The sequence below is a fragment of the Danaus plexippus genome, chromosome 12 (assembly GCF_018135715.1).
Source record: "Danaus plexippus chromosome 12, MEX_DaPlex, whole genome shotgun sequence".
In the NCBI taxonomy this organism is placed as follows: Eukaryota; Metazoa; Arthropoda; class Insecta; order Lepidoptera; family Nymphalidae; genus Danaus; species Danaus plexippus.
This window is the reverse complement of record NC_083545.1, coordinates 7716223-7744098: the sequence shown is the minus strand read 5'-3', so window position 1 is coordinate 7744098 and position 27876 is coordinate 7716223. Positions and strand designations below refer to the sequence as shown.

The following is a 27876-nucleotide window of genomic DNA, read 5'->3' as shown; positions in this document are numbered from 1 at the left end:
GAGTGAAAACGTATAGGGGCAGTAATAACTGTTATTTCGCGCTAAACTGACGGTCATACATAAATAAATATAGCCACTTTGTATATACTTAACGAGGTTATTTACCTCTCTGCATGATAAGGATACCCGTTACGAGAATACTGTTTATATAATCAAAATGACTTAAATAATCTGACAAATGTCATTGCGTTGTATGAGACATATGTACTGTTACTTGATTATTCCAAGCTACTTTCTATCGATACGTTTCATAAAAAAAGTTGAGATTTTAAATTTAAGATAATTTTTAAAAGAAGTTATTCTGAAGGTAGCACTGTAAAAGTATTAATTTGGTTAGGGTTTAATACAACTTCAACAACGAAGAGCTCTCTCGGGACTAATAAATGAGAGGTGAGCGGTTCTCCGTCTACCCTCAACACACAACATCTTAACATGTGAATCAAATTAAATGATTTTTACACTTGCCTTACCTGAGTACTTTTGTTTACTATGTACATTATTTATATTTATTTTGATTAACTTAGTTTTTTTTTTCGTTTTGGTTATACCTTACATTTTGACTTTTGAAATGTTGTCATACAAATTTTTTGTCCCCATGTGTGTCTCATGTGTTAACAGTATAACTAAGTATATATAAAATAATAAAGCTATAATTAAAACACCTTCCTCACAGATGATTGGAACTCTATTGTAAAATGTTACTCTTCTGCTTCCTTTAATTATAAGTGCATGACAGCAAAATAAAAATTATTCGCCTTACACCTTTACGAAATAATATAACAGTGTTAAGCAGTTTCTATTACTACAAACATATTTTTACAATTAATCCTAAATATTCGTTAACCTAACTTATGAATGAAATAATTCTAAGATTGATTTAACAATTAATGTTTGTCAATAGATTGAACAGACCAACATCTATTTGGGGCCACTTACATTAGTCTCGTGTATTAGAGAGAATTGCTTTATAATGTTTGAGCAGGCGTGGTCAAGCAGAGCCGGTCTCGTCCAATATAGAGCTAAGTACATTAAGCTGTCTCGTTAGCTAGCTTAATGTAATGTGAGCTCGGCTTCACTCATCATTAAAACACTGACGCTCCGATGAAGTGTAAGCCCCATTGTGAGGAGGAACAATCGCAAAGCCACTGTTGCAATAACGAGGGTACGTACATTTTAACAAGCTAAGACGCTCGGGACGGCTCTATAGAATACGTTATGAGGATTTCAATGGTAATCATGTAACTTTGCATAGTTCATATTTATGAACATCTATGAACCTATTAAGATATTCCTGTTCTACATGACAAGACAATTATGTAACGAAAAAAATATGTAATATTTATAGTTACATACGAAACATAGCAAGAGTGAAGTATAGTCAGAATAGTATATACCAATCCCATGAAGTTTCTCCGATACGATACAGAAATATCATGTCTAATATAGGGTTTTCCATTAAGGGCGCTTGATCTTTGAAATGCAAAAAAAAATACATGTAGGAAAGATATTTGCGAAATTTTTTTTTTATTTGGAAGGTCTATCGACCCCATTATGTATGGAATATGACATCATTCAAATGACCGCCACGGCTTCGGTTGGTGGCGCGCACACGAAAGGTCCAATTTTCGATGACTCTGGCGCACAAATCGGGCTGTATTTGATCGATGGCGTGGCGTATGTTGACTTTGAGGGCATCGGTGGTTTGCGGCTTGTTGGCATAGACCTGCGACTTAAGAAAACCCCACAAGAAAAAGTCCAGCGGGGTCAAATCGCACGATCTCGGTGGCCAGTTCACGTCGCCTCCGCGCGAGATGACCATGTCCAGAAATTGCTCGTGCAGAACTTCCATCGTAGCGTGTGCTGTGTGGCACGTAGCGCCGTCCTGTTGAAACCACATGTTGTCCAGATCCATATTCTCGATTTCAGGCCAAAAGAAGTTGGTTATCATCGACCGGTATCGCTCACCATTGACGGTGACGGCCACACCATTATCGCTTTCGAAAAAATACGGACCAATCACGCCTCCGGCCCAAAATCCGCACCAAACAGTCACTTTCTGCGGGTGCATTGCCACTTGGTGAACCTCGTGTGGATTGGTCTCGTCCCAAATACGGCAATTTTTCTTGTTGACATAGCCATTCATCCAAAAATGCGCCTCGTCGCTGAAGATGATTTTTTTGCCAAAATCGGCGTCAACTTCCAACTGCTCTAATGCCCAGTCAGCGAACACACGGCGCTGTCTATGGTCATTAACCTTGAGCTCTTGGGTCAGCTGGATCTTGTACGGGTGCAGGCTCAAGTGACAACGCAAAATTCGCCAAGTTGTCGTCTGCGAAAGGCCGAGTTCCTGTGCGCGACGCGGAATTGACTGCCGCGGGTTTTCGAGGACACTGTCGCGCACAGCGGCGATATTCTCGGCAGATCTCGCGTTACGTTGACGCACGGGAACCGGCTGATTGTTAACTGACCCGGTTGACTCGAATTTGTCCACCAATCGACGGATAGTCGACTCGGCAGGACGATCATCGCGACCGTAAAACGGGCGAAGTGCGCGGAACGTTGCTCGAACTGAAGACCCATTTTCATAAAACAATTTTATGATTTGCACGTGCTGCTCGACACTGTAACCTGCCATGGTGGTTTGGGAGGACGGAATGAATATAACACACTGCATTTGACAGCTGTCACTCAAACAACATGGCCGCAATCAGCTGTCAAAGTTCAAGCGTCCCTATTGGAAAACCCCATATATCAGAACGGGAATTGATTGATTTGCATATAATGTCTTATTGACTATTACTTTGATAAAAATTCTAATTACCATCATCAGCCTGAGAACTTAAATATTAAAAGTGTAACTTATTTGATATTGATATTTAGTCAAATCACTTATTATTTCAACATTATTTGAAATTCCTTATACCATTTTTCCAAAGAGCTGGCTCTCTTACACTTCTGGACAGATATTAATCAAATATAACTAGGAATCAGCGAAAGTCGTCTTTCAAATGAAAGAAAAAACTATGGAAATCGGTAGATATGTTTGAGAGCTGCAATGACGCAGACAAATTCGTTAATAAATACGTTAAGACTCTTTAAAAAATTCACAGTGATTATATTGTGGCACTGATAGTGGATAACCGAAATAAATGACACTTTCTCGTAGATATTTAGATAAAACTTGTGAATCGATCCAGTGCGAGTTTGATTGGCACAGCTTAAATAAATAGCTGAATCCAGACAGCTGTATAAGGATGTCCTTGGAAGTAACCGTTCCTCGTCATATAATCAAGTCCAACAAGCACTTCATATATCAATGGAATCAATCTGTGAAGCGTCATCGGGTGCGTCACAAGCAGACGTTTAACGAGCACGTTTGACACGCCGCCTCCGCCGCACACATCTATATACTATACACAGACCCACAGCACGACGTGGACACAGCAGAACTCATTTACATTTTAATTGCGGCACCCCACCGACTGCTGCACCATCATAAACACGCCCCGCTTACGGACCTCGATAAATAAATATTTTTATATATTCTTTTAACACGTTTTCAACACGACCCAGGGAAATTGAATATTTTTTTTTGTCATCAACGCTGAGTAAATGAACATTTCCTGATAGGACAGTAATGGTCTAATTAAATTTTATTCCTCTGCTAATAACGAATAGGCAGGATTCATTATATAATAATTAGGGGTGCATAAATCTTAATGTGTCGTCTTCTTTACGGTGCATTACAATTTATTTTTCAAATAATATTATTCCAGTGTCACTCATCAGTCTTCTGCAAGAGTTGAAACAGGCGTTTGCATTTAAACTTCTGTCGTCTAACATTCTTCACAAACATTTCCTAATGGCTTTGTTCGCAATAAATTACGTGTTACGGTACAACTCACAGTGAACTCACAGTCTCACTTTACGTATATATGCATCAAATATATATAACAAACTATAGAAAACAGTTTTATATCTCATCTCTAATAAACATTGCGTTGTTATCAGGTACAATGCAGATCAATACAGATTGATTTTTTTGTCATCTCGCTCGAGCGGAGTCATCCCCCACGAAACTCGGATCACTGCATTTCAATTTAGACGCGACTTCAAAAACTTCAAATTAAAAATTGATCTGATGATGCAAAAATAAACCGTTTAGTTGGAAATTGATATTCATTTTAAAGAACTGATAAGTGTTGAATCTATACTAGAAAACATTATAACATTTAATGGCGCCGAAGCAAAACTCTTAATAAGAGTCTCTTTTACTCATATTGCCAGAAATACATCGCCATAGGGCACGAGCAGTTTGTTATGAAGCAGCGTTTAAATTATGAAGCTCATTGTTAGGGGAGCGCTCTCCTGGCTAGAAATTAAGACTCACTCGAGTTGATGTGAGATCGAGGGAGTTATTATAACCTAGCTGAGGTATTCATTTATTAAAACTTTTACAATCACTAGTGGAGCGTAATATTTCTTAATTGGCATATATTATATAAAGCAATTAAAATTAATTACTCTGCCATATAATTTTTACACGACAAACCTACACTATTAATTAAGAAAAAGAGAAATAATAGTCGCTTAGAAAACAATTAAAACGTTAACTAGACATTAAAAACGGTGTCCTGAAATTATAAATAGATTATAAATAATTGAAAACGTTAGAAAAAATATTTTATTCATCGATTTAAATGGAACCCAATAACCGTTACACGACAATAAGAGAGGAGTCGAGAGGCTGGAACTAGTTTTTATCTGAATTAAATGGATTATTCATTGAATCTCGGACTTAATTTGAATTGCTGAATGTTTGTTTTAGATAACGCGGTTAAAGAGATGTGTAGGGAGCATCAATACTGGAAAAGAAATAATTAATATACTATCTGCAATCAAATATTTCGTATTATAATTTCATCAACTATATTTCACTTAACAATAAACAGCTTATTCACGTTACAGGTATTTCCTTTCTTGAGAAATACACAGTATAAAAAGGCACGAGTAATGTACGTTAATACATTATGGAGCTGATCTAATTCAGTCTTCCTTGTTTTTGTGAAACGGAAATTAATGGTGAGCTAGACTGTCCTACTTAATGATCATCGCATTCTGTATATAGTTTTAAGATAATATCATCCGGACCAATATTATATCCAATACTACTGTTAATTTTCCTCAGAACTTATTCAATGTTTTCTACTTGTCATAAAGTAATTGTGAAATTAAATGTATTACAAAACAAAAACAAATTTTCACCCAAACTTAATATCGAGCGTACATTTTAATAGAATACATTAAAACGTATTACTGTAAACAATTATTGGCAACACGGTGCGGCACAAAATTAAATTGATAAAGGTAGAATGGCGAAGTATGAAATTTGGTTATCGGGGCTGCTGCGTAAGGTTCGTTTATCGTTTGTAGGTAATTTGAAGCCGAACGTTTAAATTGGTTGAGTATGAAAAAGATTGCGTAACACTGGCATATGTTAGAACGAGAGGCGGCGGCACATGTGTGTGATGTTTATTTCTCGAGAGATATTTTTTCTTCTTCTGGAAACTCGCACAGGCAAGTTGTGTGTCTCAATGTGCGACTTGTTGTCCCCTAAATCCTGCGAAGGAATGTCACGGCCTTGACCCGCTGGATCGCTGCCAGCGCGTCTCGTATCGATCTACAACTAATATATTAATGGCCACGACCTCCGAAACAAAAACAAAATAAAAAAGACAACGCTCCGCCTATCGGCTTCCTCCCCCTGAAGAATACATCAATCGTAGGTAACCTCTGGAATATAAATGGTCTTGACCCCTAAACAAATCAAAATATAAAGAACCCCATGCCCATCCAGTCAATCCCCCCCCCCGCCCCGTCCACTCCGTCTCCCAATTCACCCAATGTACGTAAGCTAACCTGTAGCCTGAACCGCGAAGGTTGGGATCCTTGACCCGCTGGATCGCTGCCAGCTCCACTGTTATCGATCCAGCTAATATCACTTGTTGGTTAACAGCCTTTATCATTTATCATTTTCAAGATCTTCACCGACACTTAACATTTTAATAAAACCAATTTTCGAATTTAGCCCTCGGGTATGTACAAAATCATATAAAGTTTCATCTCGTCGCGTGAACTCGGTCAGTGCAAATTATTCCTGACGTCGGTTTAAACGTGGAAATATATTTTTATTCAGCTGATGGAAACTTAAATGTTTAATGTTACCACACTGAACCGGTCACATGTTACATGACCTACCTAGAGATGTCTTTTTCATTATTGTATATCGACAATAGATACTATCTAATAGCCGACATGTATAACCGGGGCTACATCTCCGCTAGTGTAACGGGCGAGCGGACGAAATGAGAAAACGAAAAATGCTTTGGCCGTGTCGGCACGATAATTTGAATTTTAACCGGAGCCACTGATCCGCAGAGACGTTACCGAATACATCGGAGAATCAGTTACTTAATATTTATCATATTAGTCGGTTTTGTAAACCTTTGCGTTGCGGTATTGACAACATGTCCATTTTATTCGTCGTTAGAACTCAAGAAGAATCTATTCAAAATCTATTATAATGTTTGTATGTTTCCCCAGTCTTACTGTGTACGATAACTGTGTGGGGACACTTTAACATTGTTGTCAGATTCGTCAAACTCCAAGAGTAACCGGCTGTTCATTGCTCGGAATTAAACGTGCGATCAGTATCGATTTAGTGAGACAGGAAAATTTAAAATCACATTGAAATACGATTAGCTGAATAACGATCCATTTGTGAGACGAAAAAGTTTATTGTGAGTTAGGGTCATGAGGGTGTGGGGAGAGGAAGGAGGTGCGTTCAGTTTAAGGAGTGTGGGTCAAGCTGCGAGTTCACACTGATAGACGGGTTGGAAGTTATTATGTAAGATATGTGCAATTTACTGTTAATGTAAATAATTGCAATTGTAACTAGATATGTCTTGCATGATGACAGCTTAATAGAATGTAGTAAATTATATTGTAGGCCTAAAATAAGTATATTTAATTTAGATTTATATTAATAAAAATGTAAGAACGTTGTATAATATTGCTATGACTGTTTGCGTTACGAAACAATATATTCACTAAAAAATATATGTATAAAAAAGGGAGGTCAACAATTGAGCGGTCCAGAAAATACTGAAGATAACAACTAAATGTACATATGTATATAATGTGTCATATCACTGAGCACTGTTAGAATATAAAGTGAACATGTTCCGTCAAAGAGGCAGTCAAAGGTCGGGACTAACTGACACGCGGTCTCCGTTATACGACATCCGCATCACCAGCGACATATTATTGTATCGTGTAGCGAGGTTATTGAACTACGGGAAACGAATTACCGTCACTCTATAAATTGAACGTACGATTTTAACTTCGTCATTTTTCATACGCTCTCCATTAGATACAACCATCGAGCTTAAACAGGGCCGTAATGGCTGGGCTAACGAGTTATATGATGTGAACTCCATATAAATCCAAATAATGAAAGGCTTTCAAATCAATAGTTTAATATTGTAGTTCCATGCTGACATCATTAGCCAGAACAGCTGAAACAAATTCGAGTGGCCGAATAGTTGAAACAACACTATGATATCGATCATCCTTATCATGTTTTGCAAAACGTGTTCCCTTATCGATAACAATCAACACCTACTTAATTAATATCGTATATTCTCGTGATAAGCCATCCCGACATCATCATTGACACTTATAACACATCCTTTGAGTTTTAATTTATACATATGTAAGAAAAAAATAACTTTTTAAATATATCGTATAAAGTTATTAACGAATTCGCTTCTATTCTTAATCATTAATGAGTAGGTAAACAAACGCGAAACATTAAGTTATAAGTATGATTTAAGTGAGGTTCCCCGAGGTTCACATTGTATTTAACGCTTCCATATAACTAAGTATAACATTGTTGGAAGCGTGTCATTAATAATTAGCTGTTGATATTCACAGACGGTCACCAGTCATTAAGAGATCCCGGGCGACTTACTTCAAATACAATTTATAACTTAAATGGAAACACCGTCACTATAAAGGATTGGCATAATATATAGATTTTTATTGAGTCTAATATTATTCTCGATAGTGAAGCGTCAACTCGGACAGTTTTCGTTCAAATACTCCTCATGTTCGAGCTAATAAAATACGAGTTTTAAAACTTCATAGCAATATCAGTCACTGACGATCGTCGTTAAACGGAATTATTTAAATGACGACTGTTGTTTGTGTCGATATAATATATAAATTTTATATATATATATATATATATATATATCAAGAGAAAACTAAATGTAAATCAGTAGGTAAAGGCTTTGTTGTGTAATTCAATACTATAATAATGTGTCATTACTCAATCAAAATATATCTATAGATAGGTAATCTAGTGTTATCTTAGTACATCTCAGCTGGAAAAACAATTGGTTATAGAGAAATTTGCATTCCTTTGAGAATAAATCTGGAGACATAAAAGGGGGCAGCCTCTCAGCCTCTCAGCCTCTCGTAATTATAAATGGACGGCTAATGTTCCTTTATGCTTCACTCTCAGCAACTTCTTTAATATGAACGACCTCTCAGCCGCGCCTCTGAAGACGCCGCTGCTATTATATTAATTCATTCTCAAAATATCAATATCATGCATTAGTTTCCTGAATTCATTATAATGTTTAATAATATTATAAAAACAGAAAAACGCAAAAAAATTATATTCTCGTTACTTCATAGTCATAATTTTATTAATAAAACAAAGACCATATTTGCCATTAAGCCTACAGTTTCACATGAGAATGTCGCGATGTAAATAATTTTTTTTTGACAAAGTTAATCTATATATGACGGTGACCCAGATCGCTCGCTCGGCCCAGTTTTTGAGTTAACGTTAGGATTTCATGTCACACAGTGGACACATAGCGCGGAATTTAATAAGCAGAGACTATAACAGGCGCTGAAGAGACATTACACACATACCTACATGCATACACGACGGACGAATTAAATATAGATGAAAAATAATCGATATAGTTATTGATAACATTCGTTTGCAGAGAGGAATACTTGGTCAATAAAAAATAGAGTATAATTTGAAGTGATGCCATGCCGACGACTGTCTTAACACACAACTCGGGAGACGAGAAATCTCCATAACGAAAGATCAAGCGAATATTTCAGAGCGAGCTTATTTGGATCTCTGAATGTATAAGTAATTTTGTTCAATAGATATTTTAACATCACTGCCACTATTTAATAAAGCGAGGAACACTGAATGCAGAAAGATTTATTTTTAACAAAATAGATTACATGACCTCTGACCTATTTATTAACACCAATATAAAGATATTTAAGAGAAATGTTTAAAAGTCGTAAGATGGTTTTAATAATACAATTACACTAAATTAAATCTATTTCAATACAAAATTTGGAACCAACTTGATGACTGAGAGTTTCAAAGACGAAAACACTTAATCCTCCTCGAAAACATCTCGGAGTTATCACTGAATAACGTAATAAATTAAATTCTGTTGAAATAAAACACCAACAGGTGAAGTTATAAACAAGGTAATCCAGAGACGTTAAAACGAGCGGCGGCTGACGACGATCCCGATCATAATAATAAAGGGAACAGCCCCCGTTTAACATTATGACAGATTATAATATAAAGACCTCTCGAACACTCACAGATACTGTGCGGACACACTCTGAGTGACGAAACATTCCAATGGATTTGAATAATCGCCTCCGTTGAGATCACTTAATTAATTATATTGATTCTTTCTATAAAGATAAATAATGAAGTTTAAAAAAAAAGATAAGCCTTATATATTGACAAAATTTTCTAATCTACAAAACTCGCACATCACTAAACACGTCGATGTTTATACAATCATATTTTCTTATAGGCCTGTTAAAATAGTTGTGTCATACGGCTTTGATAACTCGATATTAAATTAAGATATATATTGTTGATAACTGTTTTAATAACAAAACTACTAACATTTTTATCAAAACCCATGCGGTAGTTGTGTCTGGTTCTCGCAGTAGTGTTTACAGGAGTGATAAAATAAAAGCATGTGACTCGTATCTGCCACGTGTTTGAGATTCTAAACTTCTTCCAAATGATAACATGACTGTTAAAGCACAACTATTCTCGACCCCGGTCAGCTGTTGCTATAAACTCGAACAAGGATTTAAAATAATTTATTTTATACAACATTTTCATTATAACGAAGGACTCATGCCTGATAAGCCCCGAGTTCACAATATATGTACATATTTTCCCACTGTTCCGTTTACAAATATGGACAGTAACGAATTTTTCACTTTTCATTAAAATACCAGTCAAAGCCGAATTAATTTTAACACTAACCTCACAATCCACGAGCTATGTTAATTATCACGGAATAATAGGAAAGGGTACTATAATTTGAGATAAATATTTATTTTATAATAATATAATATATACATCTTTAGCGCACCTTTGTTCCCTTCAGGTAATCATTAGGGATTACAACTCTCACGGAGAAAATAAGTCAACATATTTCTAGGAAAAATATTATCTTGAACATTTTCTTGAAAACTTTCATTGCAACACGGGACTTCGATGAGTTCGCTTCTATAACAAAATAAGCTTTACATACTTTACTTTTTCCATACGCAACTATAATGTTGTTGAGATTTAAACATTTAAAATGTAAGGTAGTTGTATTCGGTATTTTCGTTGGTAAGGACCTTATTTTTTTATCCTATCATAACGAAGTTTACATGAAACTGTTCAGGTCGATTCAAAACTATCGACAAATGGACCATTTAATTCTGACTTTAATTATACAGTTACGTTAGGCGCCGAGGCGTTTGATATCCTCCCTATAGACACTAATCAATCATTTTGTTTTAATTAAATTCTATGTTTAATTCTATCAAACGTGTAATATAAATCACGTAAACAACGCCACGTGATCCGTACTCTCATAATATCTAAAATTCGACTTGGAGATTACTTTACTGAGATGAATAAGAACTTTAGACGCTTCATTTACTTCTACGGAAATAACAAGTATTGTTTTAATTAAACTGAAACTATATCAAACAGAGCTTACTTTGATGGTTAGTATTTTTGGCTAAAGGTATTTCCTTATGTATATTTTTACACATTAAAAATATTCGCAATCAAAAGAGAATTTTATATATTATCTTTCTTTGTAATAAAACCTCCAAAACAGCTGGACCGATTTTGAGGAGAATTTTCTTAGCACAGTTGTAGTGATAATTAATAACTTAGCCTACATTCGTTTAAGAAATTTTATTAATTTAAATTTTTACTAAAAAAAATTAAAACATCTTGTACGAGAGCAAAGCCGTGGGCATAGCGAATTTATAAAATAAGTATTTGGATCTCGCGTGAATAATAATTTATAAAGTGGGAGATTTGTGAAGGGGATTTTCTACTCTTTTCCCATTCTTATTATAATGTAATATAACGACGTCGTTATGACGGAGCACCTGCTTCATTATTTGTTAATTGTTCGCATTCAACTCACGGAACCTTCATATTTGCCGTACGAGCTTTTCGTGTCAATATTAAAGGACGAGTCACGGATACGTTTTAAATATATTCTTTATAACAAAAGGAATACAATCTTGTTTAAGATAAATTAATACAGCTTCGGGGATAACGTTTTGTTAAACTGAAGCTGCGAGTCCCTGGACCCGGGAACAAACTCTAAATCAACTCACGTCGGTCTCTCCCACTGAAATAGATTTTGTATAGTATTCCTTCCTAGCAGTAATTAATGAGTTTACATTACTCATACTACCAGATGTGGCTATAATTTGATGGGTTTATTACCACAGAATATATAACGAAAACGCCTACATTTGTAATTAAATATAAAACAATATATTTTTTCAATTATAATACACAACTTACTCTGACAAAGAACTTAATAATTGCAATATTGAAAAGACCCATCAATTTTTATCGATCCCTCCAAAACACGTACCGCTGGCCGTGAGCCGACCTCGACGAGAAATTCAATGTTTATTTAAAAATTTACAAAAAGTTTATGACAAAATATATATATAGTGATTAACATTTCAATGATTAAAGTTTAGCAACCCGATGTTATTATTAATTGTATCAGACTTACTATTCAAATAAAAATATTAAATCGTCAAGTAGCATACATACATTTATACCTTAGAAAACGTGAAGCTCAAAAACATTACGAATGTAAATGTTAAAGTCTCCTTAAAATATTATATCTCATGTTACTACTAGAGTCTACGAATACCGTAGTCGTCTACGTGAACGTAGCAGAATGCTACGTGATTAAAAGTATACAATTTTTAAACAGATTTCATATGGAATTAAATGTATTATTTGTAAATTAATTTAAATATATTAATTAATATACATAAATAACAATTTAACGAGTTCAACAAGCAATGAATTATCACTGAATTAACACATTATGAATCTGTTATAATGAATACGAAATGTTGTTCACATTTCGGAGAGGAAACGGGCTCCTGGCTCTGGAAGGAACTATACAATACAGTCTACAACACATACATACACAAATAAATCTTTATATTTTTATGTAACAGTGAGGTAATTATTATACATTAAAAGTAAAGGAAATATATTTATTTAAAAGTTAGTAATTTACACAAATATCCCCATGTATTACTTTGAACTCGTCCTAAAAACTTTGTTAGTAAAACAACAATCACTCGCCTCAAAGGTTTAAAAGTAACAGTATGTATTATATACTTCCAGCGTAGAAGTTTAAAGCGCCTCCGCGCTTTCAGACTCATTTAAAAATATATATTTTCTTGTATTTGAATAACAATTATAACGTGAGACCCGCGGCTCGGCTCCGGATAAAAAACGTGACCGGCGAGTGGTGCGACGCTTTAACAACACACAAAAATTATATCAAAAATAAATTGTCTTAAAAATCATATTTACATATATATTATGTTATTTAGAAACGAAACACAGACCGATATGAATGTGAGCGTATAGTCAAGGAAAACTGAGAACTTGTATTGTGAGGTTGATTACAATAATCAACAGTGTAGTTATATAAGGCTCTTAACGATATCAACAAATGAAATCGATGGTAGATCCATTAGAACAATCATCAAAATTGATGAAATAACTAAAGCCTTATGTCCCTACTGTCGTTACCCGATGTCTAATAGAAGATTAATTAAAAAAGTTATTCTAAGACAAGCTTATTGTTAATATTACCTGTTGTAATTAATGAATATTCAAAATATTTTCATAAATATATAATAAGTGATTTACCGGCAGGTCGTTTCGTTGTTACCGACTGCAAGTACAATAGTTAACAGACAGCGAACCTGTCCGCAGTGGTTCTGATTCAACAAACAAAGCCTGCAACCATTCAACACTGCAGCAGTATCCCATTTGCGGGCTGCTTCAAATAGATTGCTTTCCAATACGACCTGGCCGCCGTTACTCCGCTTGCAATATTTAGGATGCATATAAAATATACTAATATAATTCCGTTTAAAACTGTTTTAGAACAACATCGATCGAGATTAATGCGGGACTCAATTTTGTGAACAACTCTCGTCTTATTTAACAGGTCTTATCAAAGATTAGATGTCAGTATAATTTTCCTTAGATGATGAGTCCAAATCAGTTATTATGAAGATGGAAAAATTTTTAAAAACATTTTTGGATAATTATTATTAAGAAAAAAGAATTTAAACTTGTACATGGTACATGACAGAACACTCACACGTACTCATAATATAAGGAATTCAATATAAAAGCTCGCGACTCGGAAAAAGTAGTTATCGTATGAGAAGCGATATATCATGTTGGAATAGATTTGTGAAATATTTTGATTACAAAATACAAACACATACTGGAAAAATATTATATAAATGAGGAGCGATTATTATACTATATATAAAGATATTATACGAAGAATGATAACGACGTGGCAATATAGCAGACCTGGCAGACATCAGTCCAACCCGACGAGACCGATGATTGTTCTCAATATTTTTTTGTAAAGCTCACCGCAAAAGAAAATCTAATTATATGATATCAAATTTCAACATAATTTAATTCATCCAAACGTATACTAATAAGGAAAAGAGAAGTATTAAATATACTCACACTGTGACATCTTATAGGAAGTTTGTACCAAAACGACATAAATCAATACTCAAACTTGATTATATTTTTAGAGTAAAATATTTTTTTAAGCACGATTCATACTTTAATACCATATTTCTGTTCAAATCCTCCCAAACGTTAAGTACGAGTAATATAATATATGGTTTTGTGTTATTTCTGAAACATTAACCAGGAGCGGCCGCCCCCCGTAATCCTGAACGTCGAGCGTCGCGCGCCCGACGTTAAACACGCATTACATGCCTACTTGAAGCCTACGTGTACGGAACACATGACATTCTTAGCATTTAGGATTCCGTCCGCGTTACACAACGAGCTCAATGTTGGGCCACCGTTAGAATGACGTGCGGTAGGAGAATTTACAGTCTGACGAGACGAAGAAAGTATATTACTGCGATGTAAAAATAGACAATGGCTATGAACGTACTCGTATAATGGTATTAAAACATCTGTCACAGTAACAAGCAAAAGCCGGATTACACGCGGATTAAATCATTGTAGAATTTCATATCAAAGTTAAAAAGTTACGAGCGCGTTCGTTTGCGAGAGTAATGAGGGACTTTAAGAGGTAAGGACAACAGAACGAGTTACTCTGCATCGTGTACAGCACGCTTTAAGAAGACCTTTGTAAATAATTTAATTGTAATCAACAATTCTACCAAGAAAACTACTTTTAATACTACGATAAGATAACTTTCTTTCTTTTTAATATTCTTCACGTATATCGATATTTAAAATATGTTTTTATTTCGGGATCAAATATAAGCAGCTATAATAGATTTCAGTGAATAGATAAATATGTTGAAATAACCCATTCATAATACTGTGGAAACTTAAGTTACTAAAAACAATGATCTGGCTAACAGATACCTAGGTATTGTTTACGACGCCGCCCTTTATGACATCTGCTTTAAGAAGAAATATTATTAAAACAAAACAGGCATTTTATTATCTGTAATATGACAAACCAAAGTCGTGCAAATTACACGTGAAACTAAAATAGCCAGAAGAGACTTAACTGAGAGTTATGTTGTATTTTTAGCCAAGGTTATTTATAACTTGATTCTACCGCCAAATAAACTCATACAATCTGTTCCACTCGTGCCATTGACATTGTAACGAGTTGGCGCTGCGCCACTGGGGACAACCACAACCCCAAGACATCGCCAGCCGCCGTTGTAAGTTATACTCTATAACTATAGCATTAAGACCTCGTCGTGTCTTTCGCATACCGTTATCAGGCTATAAACCGGAAACCGTAGCGTCCACTCCATGTTTAATAGTCGCTGATCCTACGTGTTTTATCTCCAGGTTTAAGGCAGACCAGCATCTCTTATTCAAAATTTATCGTTTTAACAGACCTCAGAGCGGGTGGAAGACTTTATTGACAGTCTTTATATGATCAACTTAACTCACCGACGGATACCTGATGGATACGAAGTAACTTACCTGAAACAGACAAATGTTCTAATTAGTAATCGGTAATAAAAAAACGAAGTACGTTTGTAACTATCATTCGTTCAAACAGAACTAATTCTTCGGGCAAAGCAAAACCGATTAATAACCTTAGATAGAGGCGAGGTGGTACATAATGTTATCCAATCAGTTTAAAAGGGGAATCAATATTACACTGACTACAAATGTAATCAGGTTATGGTAATTTTTCTAAATATATTCCTAGTTATTCGACGATATTGATTAAGTTTATTTCATACAAAACTTAATTATTTCAGTTTATTACTAAAATAGCTCCAGTTTTGTTTAGTAACTCCAGCCTCACAGACTTACATACGTAAATATTGAAGTCGGTATATGCCGTTACAATGTATTTTATTGATAGTAATCCTGTGTGGTGTGGAGGAGGAGGGAGGTCGTGGAGAAAGTGATGAGCGCGAGTGGCTGGCGAACATCCAGAACACTAGTTTTATCTGTTAGTGGCTGTAGAATGTAGATATACGAACAAATGTACTGAAAGAGCAGTGTGAAAACGAGAGCTCTACACTTGCTTTTATTATATATATAAAAGAATAAACTATCGTGATTTGGCTTTAATATTAATCTATAATATATACTAAATCTTAAAACTTTAACCGTTCGGCAACAACAACAGCTCCACAGCCTGCACAGGGAACAAGTCTACACGGGTTAGTCAATGTTCCCCACATCCCATTACCCTCAACCTGAACAACAGTTACACAACTTCGCCCTCGTGTTAGAGTTCGGAATATCATTACAAGTTTCATAACCATGTTATATAACAACTAAATGTTATCAAAGTTAAGTAAAACCCTACGCTTTAATTGTCATTTAATATAATTTCAGAAAAGACCTAATAGTCTTACACTGCTGGACAGATGTAAAAACATAGTCAAGCAATACCGCGAGGACGCTGGCTTTGAAATGAAAAAGCCGCATCGAAACCGGTCCATTTGTTTGAGAGCTATCCACAGACAGAAACACACACGTACACAAAACGCCTCTTTTTGTATCGGGGGTTAAAAAATACTTAAAAAACAACTGACATAAAACATTTATAATACAAAACTATAGCATCAGACGGTCGGGTGACGCTTGATCTCATAACTACAAAGAACGCCGGTTGTTCTAATGGTTGTGAAATAAAATGTACGTCGACAGCAGTCATTTATATATTAAAAAACTGGAACTGTGGAACTGTGGAGGCGCGTAAACCACTACACGACCCAAGTCCAAGAATCCTCTATTTAATATCAACATTAAAATATATTCAATATTATATAATGAATGTAAAAAATAATTCATAATGACAGTGCTGTTAGAGGAAATGAGTTACGGACGCCGAATTTAACAATGAGTTTTCAAAAAGACATCCTTATAAAACCGAGATACCTTTTTCATGATAATGAGTTAATTTTCCTTTCATTTCACAAAATTGTCAGAGAATTGGCACCGAAACGACATATATTAATGCAGGAGTCTACTTATCGACGGATCGACTCTAAATAATCAACCCACACTCCGCTGTAATAATTAACGAGAATAATTAATGATGCTCTCGCGTCACCGACCCTCGAGGGTATACTCGGAGCTTAGATTTTTCTCACTTATCAATTAAATCACAACATGCTAGCAAAAAACTTGGAAAAACTTATATTAAAATATATATTTGGACGGACAGCGCTGTGTTGTTGACAGCACGCTTATTACACTAAATAAAAAGTACCGCAACGACATCGCCGCCCTTCAGACGACACGCTCACGAAAATGTACTCTAAAACATAGGGCATGGAGTCTGAAACACAGTTAGCAGACTGAAGCTGAAATCTTAAAAGTATAAATGTACATAATAAGAAGTTATTTCTTATCTGTAATTGTCTTTATAACACGAAACATCTGAGAATTAAGATGCTCGTGGAGTCCGAGCACCGCAGCGAGCGTCACGTGAAAAAAAACATGAATTGTACAGAGGAATACATTAGAAAATGTCCACTTGCCTAGGACGCAGCATTATTTGATCATTATACGGACATCAGAATGCCTTCCCGAGTATACATGTAGTTTATATTAAATAGAGTTAATACAATAACTGAAGACTACAGAGCAACAACACAAACGCAAGTCGCATTTAAGCACACAGCATTCATTTCACGAACAGTTGTACAAATTGTTTGTCCGTTTTGATATTCTACAATAACAGCAGTTCTCAGAATTAAATAAATTCAGGCAAGATTCAGTTGTAACTAAAGCTTAATTAAAATCAACAACTTAACATTTAATATAGACATAGAAATAGATTTTTTTAATAAAAGGCTTGGTACTGAGAATTTAAACTATATTTTATTTGTAATTTTTCGTCATTATCTTATTTACAAAAAAAAAATTCTACAGAAAGGAAGAAATAAATTACTGTATGTCTACACTAAATAAAGGCATTAAATCAATCGATTTAAAATAAATGATCTATAATATATAAATATGAAACAATGTATATACATTATTTGTAGAACCTTTTCATGTAATGTAGCTAGTGAAAATTATTAAATTTTGGTTCAAAAGGAACACGAGCATAGTTACGGCGTCATAATAGACACGATATCTTATTGGATTTTTATTTCAAAGTCCATCACTCGATGTATTGTAAGGTTTAAACTAATATTATATTAGCACAGCAGCATGTAAATACAGAACACAATATCACGACGTCATAAGTTGACCGGTTAAGAACAGCCACTCGGACGATCAACGATGAACGGGGCTTTTTAAGAATATGCAGTTCCTTACACGTAACAAACCTAAGTTGGCACACCGGACTAATTAGATAAACGTTACAAAGTCCGAAAACGCATTCAATTAAATATCATAAATCCAACATTACAAACTATACATCTAATATAATTATTGAGATGGTTTAAATTATGTTTCAGAACATTAAACCATATAAACGTTATTTGTGACTTCAAATGTCACGGAATACTTTGACGTTTCCCGACGCTCTTTGACTGTCTGAATCCGCTGTTGACCCAGAAACTTATGCACCTTGAATTTAAACGTAGAAAATATTACTTTTCAACACACACACACATACACTCACACACACATACTCTCGCTCTATACAAATACGTGTACATGTTTAAAATAACAGATATGTTGTCACGATATGATGTACTACCCGAGCTTTGACAACAAATCGACACAAAATACATCCACTGTATAGGAAACGCGAACTGAGAGAGCTGTCTGAAACTGGACTTCGGCAATACAGTACGATAATAATAGAGACAAAACTAAGGATCAAAAATAAACAAAACTTTCCCCTTCGTGCAATACTAAACTACGACCTTTGGCAGCGTACTGTTCCAGAGGCCTCCTAATTCAAGTTTGCTTGAACGCCGCCGGCCGCCGCTTGCCGTTTGCCCGCAACATTAGTCGTGTGCCGTCCGCCGAGGCGCTCGTACATGCCCTCTCACCAGTCACCAGTCTCCCGTCTCCCGTCTCCGTCTACCCACTGACTCCCGCTGCTGTTAATCCTTGTCGGTACGGAGTGTATGTAGTCGTTGTGTAAACTCTTACAAACAGTGCCATTAAATTTTATGTGGGATAAAGCTCCGTGTGCGACTCGGCAGTATTGTGATGTTTAAACATTGTTTTGGCGGGAAGTACATCGGTTTCAGAGTAACGCGAATGGCTATGTCGAGGTAAATATTGACGATGGAGGGATCACTACCGTGCCGGGGGTCCGGGCCGTGTCCGACCCACGAGTGTTTACAAAGCAATCATGTCCAGGAACATAGTACGACTCACATAAAACACAAATACACATATGTGACCATATTTTATAGCTATACATTATTTAATTAATATACAACAAACTCAGTAATCGCAATTAAAATGTGCATCGACCGTCTGAATCGTGAGATGCATTCAATATGTTAATGTGAGGGGATGGCGCGAGGCTCGCCGGTAGGGTGGGCTTCATCATGATACACCAAATACGATTCCGACTAGCCCCCATCGCTCGCAGTTATACATCCAGACGTCCTTACGTAACCCGTCAGGCTACACCCCAACCCCACTTATGTAACAGCTCGATTTGCTCCAAATTTTATCGCGGCATTCAACTTTATTTTTAAACAATGCTCGATATTAACAAAACTGTGAGCATTGAAAAGTTATATTACAGCCGGCACGTCGTCGGCTGTGTCTTGCGTTAAGTTCATTTTTACGGTTTATAAGTTCATAGTACCCTCTGAGCGAGCTTGAGACGATGGTTCGGGGATGCAATCTGGAGCGCCGTGACCTTGGAGTGTGAAGGCGAAGTGATCGTAACCCGTGTAGATTTAATATGAGATGGAATCGACCGCTTTTATCTCACCAGATGTTCCGCGGGAGCTAATGCAGTCCAATGCAATTCAACGTTATTGAAGCTACTGTAATATTATACAGATGTTATCCAACACTAAACCAAGCCGGTAATGCATCGCTTGAATTAACTCTTGCATATAATATTAATATTATAATTGAGTTTCAGTTCTATGTCTTAAAACTATTAGTCTGTTTATCTCTTACGTCACTATTGATAACATCAGCTGCCGCCACCCTCAGACCTTCGGAGTTGCAACCTGAAGCTTGATACGCCGTCGGTACTAAGGCGGAATTATTGACGTAATATATAATTAAAGTTAACATTTCGTATAACAGAACTGGTCGGCCGTAGACGACACAATCGAATACAATTATATAGAATATCTTTGTATTAATACTATCTATACCTGCGAGTTATGAAAAAAATAAAGTTTTAGTGTCAATTACGAGAAAACCTACGAGTAAGTATAAAGTATACGAGAGATTGGATTCCATAGGAAAGGAATCTTTATTTGGAATGCATTGTAAACAAGCCGGGCCAACCAATAAAGGGAAATTCCGAGTGAGAAAGGCCGCGACATTCGATTCTTACATCTGCAGGAGAGGATAGCTACGTCACTGATGCATTTTATTGGTCTGTTTATTTCCTTCCACTTTAAAACTATAGAATAATTTATACACGTATTTTGAACGCGTCGATAAAACAGTTGTAATGTAATTTAAACCATAACTTACTTCATACATCTTGGAAATTATTAATGAATGAAAACTAATTTCCCGAGAGTAACATAAATATGTAACTTACGTAAAACTTCGATGCAGTTTTCTAGTTACAAGTTTGGAAACAATTAAAAATTCTTAATCAAATAACATTTCAAGTTAGCATACAAACCGACAACAACATATAAATATATAGAGTTCTATAAAAACAATCGAAACGTACTCAAACAAAACAAATGTTTAGCTAAGTTCATATTGAAAAATATTTATATATCTGTAATAAATGTAGAGCCAGGGGATACATAGGGGATTCATACATGAAATATTAAATTGAAACCTACAGAAGGAAAGGTCAACAAGCAACACGAGAGTTTCAACTCCAGATCCAGATTCAAAACTCATTTCACGCGTAATGAACGCAAAGTGAACATATTACTGATTCATAGACCGCCGGCAACACAAACACCGCCATTGTTAGCGGGCGGCACAATGATCTCGGAAATATTTGATAACACGACGTCTTGTGACCCGACAGGAGACGCTGGGAACCGGGAGGCGGATGTTGACAGAATAACACTTCCAAGCTCTTCTTATGACTTCTATTCATATATCAATCGTCATTACTTACATTAATATCAGATTTACCTCACGACTTTGTATTAATAACACGAGATGGCGAATGTACAAAGTTATAATACAATTATAAATTCTAGCTGTACAAGTTACGAGAGAAACTTGTTTGTAGTTTGAGAAGAAAGTTTTCTTAAACCTTTTATAGAATATTTCAAGGAACGTGAACTCTGCACATTCAGACATTAATCTTTCAGATGTGTCCGTTGTTTACTTTATTAATAATAAAGTCTAAATTAGCAGTGGATTAGTTAATTTGTAGAAGTAATAAAACAACTGAAAAGTAACATATGTTCTTAGAACATTTACATTAAAATTATAATGAGATCATGTTAACATTTAAAGCTAAGAACTCAAAGTAGTTTTTATATCTATGAATCTCAGAAATTATCCATCCGCGTAGTGAAGTAGGTACATGAAGCTAAGAAAAACCAGTGGTAACATAAGACCAGAATCTGATCAAATCGACAGCAGGGCGTACTCCGAATGAAAGTATCACATATTAATGAAATTTCGTAATATAGGACGCGCAGCGACGACGGCGTGGCTGATATCAAAAAGTAATTCAATAATGGCTTACAAACACGGGGGGAAATATAAAGGGGAAAAAACTCCTCCACCGCGAACATAAAACAAGCTTCAATACTCCTAACCGTTCTATATGTTCCCAGCTTCATTTTATTGACAGATTCGTTAAATATAGCGGCGAAAAACATCAGCTCGGAGAGAACGAACGAGTGTAGCGAACTAGCGACGAACACCGTTCCCACTTCAATAATTTACATACCACAAACAATTCACTTAAAAAAACTCATTTATATAAGTTTCCAGTCACGAGCTGACGTTATAGCTATGGATTAGTTTCTCTGTACTATTTGTTTGAACTCTTTAAATTTTGAATTTTCCATTTCCTCTGTTCACGCCCTCGGGGACCCGATGTCAAAAACATTTACATATATTCGAAGATAATTACAGGGTTATTAAATTCGTTTAATTGTATCGATGTTTGCCGAAATCGCATTATTTATACACATTTAAAATTGAAAACAATTAAAATTCAAACACGTTTAGGAGCGCCGTCAAGATTCCTCCATGATGGAACTGGTTGGAAAACGGAATAATTAATGAAAACTGAATTTGTATCAATGTTTACAGTCAGTCACAGGCGACAGGAGTCTCACAGATTACAAACTACCTTGTGCACTTCGATCACGACCTTAATAAATCAGTGACCTCCCATTACGCTTGGAAACATCGGCGGGGAGTCCAGGAGTCGTATCATGAATCAGTAATGACGGAGTCACCCCTGACCGCACCCCGTACACGAAACATGAATTCTTTATGTCACCCTCCTGTGCAGCCGACTATTCTTTACCTTGATATAATGGAGTTCCTTTCCTAAAGGCCGCCATTATCGATGACATCAAACGGCAATCTTTAAACTCCACGAATCAATGTAAATCGAGATAAACAATTAAGATTAACGGAGATGATTCGTTCCATCACAATTATTTTTAATGAAAGGGTGCCGCCACGCCATGAGAGGCAGCGTTAATAGGAGATCATGACGAACACGGAACTAAACCCATCAACTACCAAATTCAAATCAAGGTCGACGGATATAAACTACAATGCGTTCAAATGGAGTTTGTTAACTTTAAATAAACCTTTAATCCGAACTGTACAAAACCACGAAGAAGAAATTGCTACAAAAATATATTTTTAAATTTAAATGGGTTCGCTAATTACGATTTACGTCGAGCATTTCGGTAAGGAAGATAAGTTACAACATTGACCCTCGGGTCGGGGCTATTACGTGTTAAGAGAAATTTAGATTTTCAAATATTTAACAAACATGCAGTTCTCCTGAGTTTTAGATAACCCTATCAACTATAAGTCATATTTTCAGACGAAATATTGTTATGATAAATCACATTAGACGTGCTTGTAAGCAGAGCAAATAATGTATTTAATATGTCACCTATAAAATAAAGTGGCTCCTTAAATGACCACTCAGATTCTGTTGTGTGGTTTTATGTCAACTGGCGACCGTGGACCGTTCCCATAACACAGGGCGCTAATTAAACTATACTCTTATTAATACACCCGACATAATAAATAATCGATAACCCCCCTCCTCCCCTCCGCGATAAAAATTTATTGGTCCGATATCCAAAAGCGTTTTTAGTAGTTGATAGAATAAATTCTACGACCTTCACTCAAGTCTCATACTGTGTAAGCAACGTGAATCATTACAGTCGACCAAATGTATTAAAAGTACAGAAGACATCACAACCAGTACACCGCGGCATTATGAATAAAACCTAATCTAATCCAATAAAGAAAACCAGTGTATAATATTGAATGTCAGTTAGTGAGCGAGCCGTCCTTCGGGCTAATCGATCTGTGACCATTACAATGTTACACGAACTGGTGGTATACTGCGGCGTTACACGCTCCGTGGGCGCTATTACAGCAGGAGCATTGTCTATCGATCAATAACTATGAATCAAAAATCACATTAAGCAAGCCACACATTTTATACTATTGTGTTATCTGTAATGATGTCATTAAATTTTCTTCTAAATCAATGTTTGTGAAGGTCATCAATTATTCAAACATCAAAGGTCGATAGTCGTGTTTGTTAGAAGCACACATGTTGTGCAACTTGGAAATCACAGAGTCCCGTTAGTTACTTTAATTGTATAGAAATAGTTTATGATAATCTGTGGACTGGTCTACTGGATGTTGGAATCGACCGTCCGAGGGATAGTCCCGCAGCTATCTAATAACATCAGGTCGATGGCGTGTTGAGGAATATTGATGAGATGCCGTCGGGGAACTGCATTAATTCACATTGAACCAAAGGGCATCAGAAGCTATTTGTGCAATATGTTGATGTGATCGGAATATACGGCCACGATTTACCTTGGTCCAGTGATCTAGACCTTTAGTGTAACGGTGTCGACCAATGCATGTGTAGAAGTAGGTTACATATACACTAACCAAAGTATTCGGCAAGGTAGTGCCATAACATTAAAGCAAACTTATAATATAAAACGTCTGACTAATCCGCTGAAAACAAATACGTTAAGAGAATATTCGAATAAACAAGTGGATATATATGTAAAGCAAATTATGATCAATCGGTATAGTACCGTACCAACGGTACAGCTCATAAATATTTAACGCTTTCAGGTAAATAAAATCGTACTGCTCATGACGTACAAACCAATAATTTTAACTTGGCGTTGAATTAAAATGTCACAAACAAAGCAGGACATGCTCAGCTTGAAATATGAATGATGCTGTATGAAGCCGCGCTCGAATTATAAATAATCAAAATTCTGTTTGATGGCTACATGTTCATTTATTATAACTAGCGTCATAAGCACATTACTGTTCCATATAATCAGTCTGTAGTCTACATAATCCACAAAATAATCTCATAAATTGCAGGTATCACAGATGAGAGAGAAAAGGAAATAAGTATAATGTGTGTACGAATAAAATATTTAATACGAAACAGTGAGCACTCAACGCGAGTGGTTTTAAATGTAAAGACAATGTGCGTGTAAATTCAAAGACGACGTCGTATCAGCCGGAAGGGGGGTCGCTGGCGACCACGACCAGCTATGGTATGGACTTTGTACTGGGCAATGACAGTGATGATTGGTGGAACGCGACGGAGACGAGTGCGCCGGACCTCTACAACTTCTGGGCGTGGAGCATCGTGGACGGCGGGCTGATGGTGCTCATCATCAGCGGCAACACGCTCACCGTCCTCGCCGTCACCATGAGCCGCCGCCTCTCCTCGCTCGTCTCCAACCAGTTCGTGCTGAACCTGGCCATATCCGACCTGATGGTGGGCCTCACCCTGCCCTACCATCTGGTGTTCTACCTCGACGACGATTTCGGCAAGATCAAGTGGTCGTGCTTGATGAGGTTCATACTCATAATACTCGCGTGCCTCGCCTCCATCTACAACATCATCGCCATCGCTGTAGACAGGTAAGCGAACGCGACCGAACCAAGACACTTTGTCATGCGCTTACGGTATAACCCAAGTCTGTTGGTAATAAATTACATGACACGCTAAGTTTGATCGATTGTCGTATACTCGTATTTGAAATAGCGATTCGGTGTGTATGGAATTAATATTTTACGTTTAATATTACAGATACATCGCCATCGTGCACCCCCTGCACTACAGCCGGTACATGACCAAGTTGGTGACTCGTCTCTTGATGAGCACCACGTGGACGGTCGCCGTATGCATCAGCTGTATACCCATGTTTTGGAACGATTGGCACAGCGGCGTCAGTTGCGAAATGAATGTCGTGCGTATTGATAATACCATACTTTATGAAATTACTGTTCGAAATGCTACGTTCTTGTGTCACTAATACAACAACGTTATCCTGCGTAGGATGCATTATAAAAATATATATGAGCTGGGAGCGTGATAAAATTATTATTAAAATAGATTATGCTCCGATAACGGATAGTAGTATAGAATGAGATCAAAGTTATTACAACACAACAACGTCCAATATAGAAAACACCGTGTGACCAAATCAATTATAGATAGAAAATACAATTAAACCACAGTAGTAGACCGAAAACAGAGATTATTTGTTATACACATATGTATATTGTCGATGTTTCTAAATCCTCAACGAATATAATTGAAGGTGGTACCTAAGGAGTACACAACGAGCATCCTGGCACCCATGTTCTCTCTCATCTGGATGGTAATGTTCGTGCTGTACTGGAGGATATGGCGAGAGGCGACCTGTCACGCGAGGAGGATGAGAGCCAACACCTGCTGCCCCTCCAGCGCTAATGACTGGAAGAGCATTCAGGTAAGCCACGAAGTACTCAGAACCGACCGATTAATTAAGATGCATCTTAAACTAGCTATACTATATAGCTATATGCCCTAATAACTGATTTCGATCGTTACCTTGCATGACAAATAACTAGGTAGATGTTCTATTTTTAATAAATTGATTTAAATTCAATACAATACTATTATGTAATTCAATTTCAGGTTGTACTCCTGGTCCTCGGTTCCTTCTCTATCTGCTGGATGCCATTTGTCGTGGTGTCGTGCGCACAGACGTTACCCATCGTGGGGCTCCACAACCCAATAGTATACCGTCTGACTTCATCTCTCGCCATGTCTAACTCAGGAATCAATCCCATCATATACGCGTGGAAGAACGCCGGATTCCGAGCAGCATTTTCAAAGTTATTGCGTTGCAAGCGTCCTGACACCTCCGAATACAGGGGCTCCCCGGCCCCAGAGAGGAAGAGGGGTTCGGTGGCCCTCCGTGAGGGTTCGATCACTCGATCCACACCCGGCGGAGTGTCGACCACAGGGGGGGGAAGACCGGCTCGGCTGATTTATGTCGAAAGTGAGAGCGACACGGCTCGATGTCGCATCATCGAGAACGCCGGGTACATAGACTCGGAGTGCGGGGACAGCAACCCCTCATACGCACCGGACGGGCCCACGCCCGTCCACAAAGCGAGCGCGCGGCCGCCGGACGTGGTGTAGTGTGCAATACGGAATGATGTAACGTTCAGTGGGGAACGCGAAACGCTTCTAGTATTTAAAGTTGTTAGTGGATGTAGGTACTTCGGTCGCATTTACCTACCCGTTCGAATCTACGCTCAAGTTTGTAAAAGCTTTATTGTTATATTTTTATTCAGAGATTTTAATGAGTTCCCTGCCATATGGAAATATAAATATTTAATAAACATATTCTGTCATCGTTGTGATGAAATTACCAATGATACTAAACTGTTTGATGTAAATTAAAAAAATATATTATATGACAAAATAAATACATTATTTATGTTTAGTAGATAATAAGTTTCCAAAAATAATCTTTTATTTAATTAAAAATTATAAGAATATCAGAAGATTTGGGAAGAAATATAATTTTATTGCCATTAGAACTTGATAAAGATGTATATTTTTAATAACAGTAATTTTTTTAGGTACATAGATAGGTAATAGATACATACATCTTAAAGTGTATCTCAAAATCTAATAAAAAAAAAGTAGACACTTGTACTAAGGAGATCCGAATTTTTGTGGATAAAAGGATTCCAAAATATTTATACAATTAACGTTTATTAACTAATATATTAACTAGAAACGTAGTTATTAATTTAATGTTCAATTGCAGTCGCATTTATAAAAAGTAATTCTTAATACGGCATTTAAAATGTTCCTTACATTTAGAAATTAAATGTTTAAACTTTACTGATTGCTATAATTAATGAATTTTCTTCCGAGTTTCGAGACCTCTGACGGATTACGGTGTGGCATCGTAATTTACTAGCTTATAGTGTATAATCGAGTTTTAAAATATTTGAAAAACGTTGACTTTAGATATTAGTCTTGCCAAAGAAATATAAATTCATATCATTTAAATTAAGTTTTTTTTTTTCATATTGTA

General features: G+C 36.3%; 2 protein-coding genes across 3 annotated transcripts in view; one reads left to right on the top strand and one right to left on the bottom strand.

Moving 5' to 3' along the window:
- Positions 1-27876, bottom strand: part of LOC116772702 (serine/threonine-protein kinase SMG1) — a 64833-nt gene that overhangs the window by 29080 nt on the left and 7877 nt on the right. The window lies entirely within an intron of this gene.
- On the top strand, positions 19132-27256 carry LOC116772703 (5-hydroxytryptamine receptor 1A). The gene is made up of 5 exons (XM_032664973.2): positions 19132-19386; positions 24863-25414; positions 25584-25743; positions 26098-26268; positions 26457-27256. The coding sequence occupies exons 2-5, from the start codon at positions 25044-25046 to the stop codon at positions 26964-26966; spliced, it is 1212 nt and encodes a 403-aa protein (XP_032520864.2). The 5' UTR covers positions 19132-19386; positions 24863-25043; the 3' UTR covers positions 26967-27256.

What these genes read in the sequence shown, in the direction of transcription:
- LOC116772703 (XM_032664973.2), top strand. Translation starts at nt 25,044, where the DNA reads ATGGACTTTGTACTGGGCAATGACAGTGATGATTGGTGGAACGCGACG. An exon ending in ATCGCCATCGCTGTAGACAG is followed by an intron (nt 25,415 to 25,583) that starts GTAAGCGAACGC and finishes TTAATATTACAG; the next exon opens with ATACATCGCCATCGTGCACC. An exon ending in TCAGTTGCGAAATGAATGTC is followed by an intron (nt 25,744 to 26,097) that starts GTGCGTATTGAT and finishes ATATAATTGAAG; the next exon opens with GTGGTACCTAAGGAGTACAC.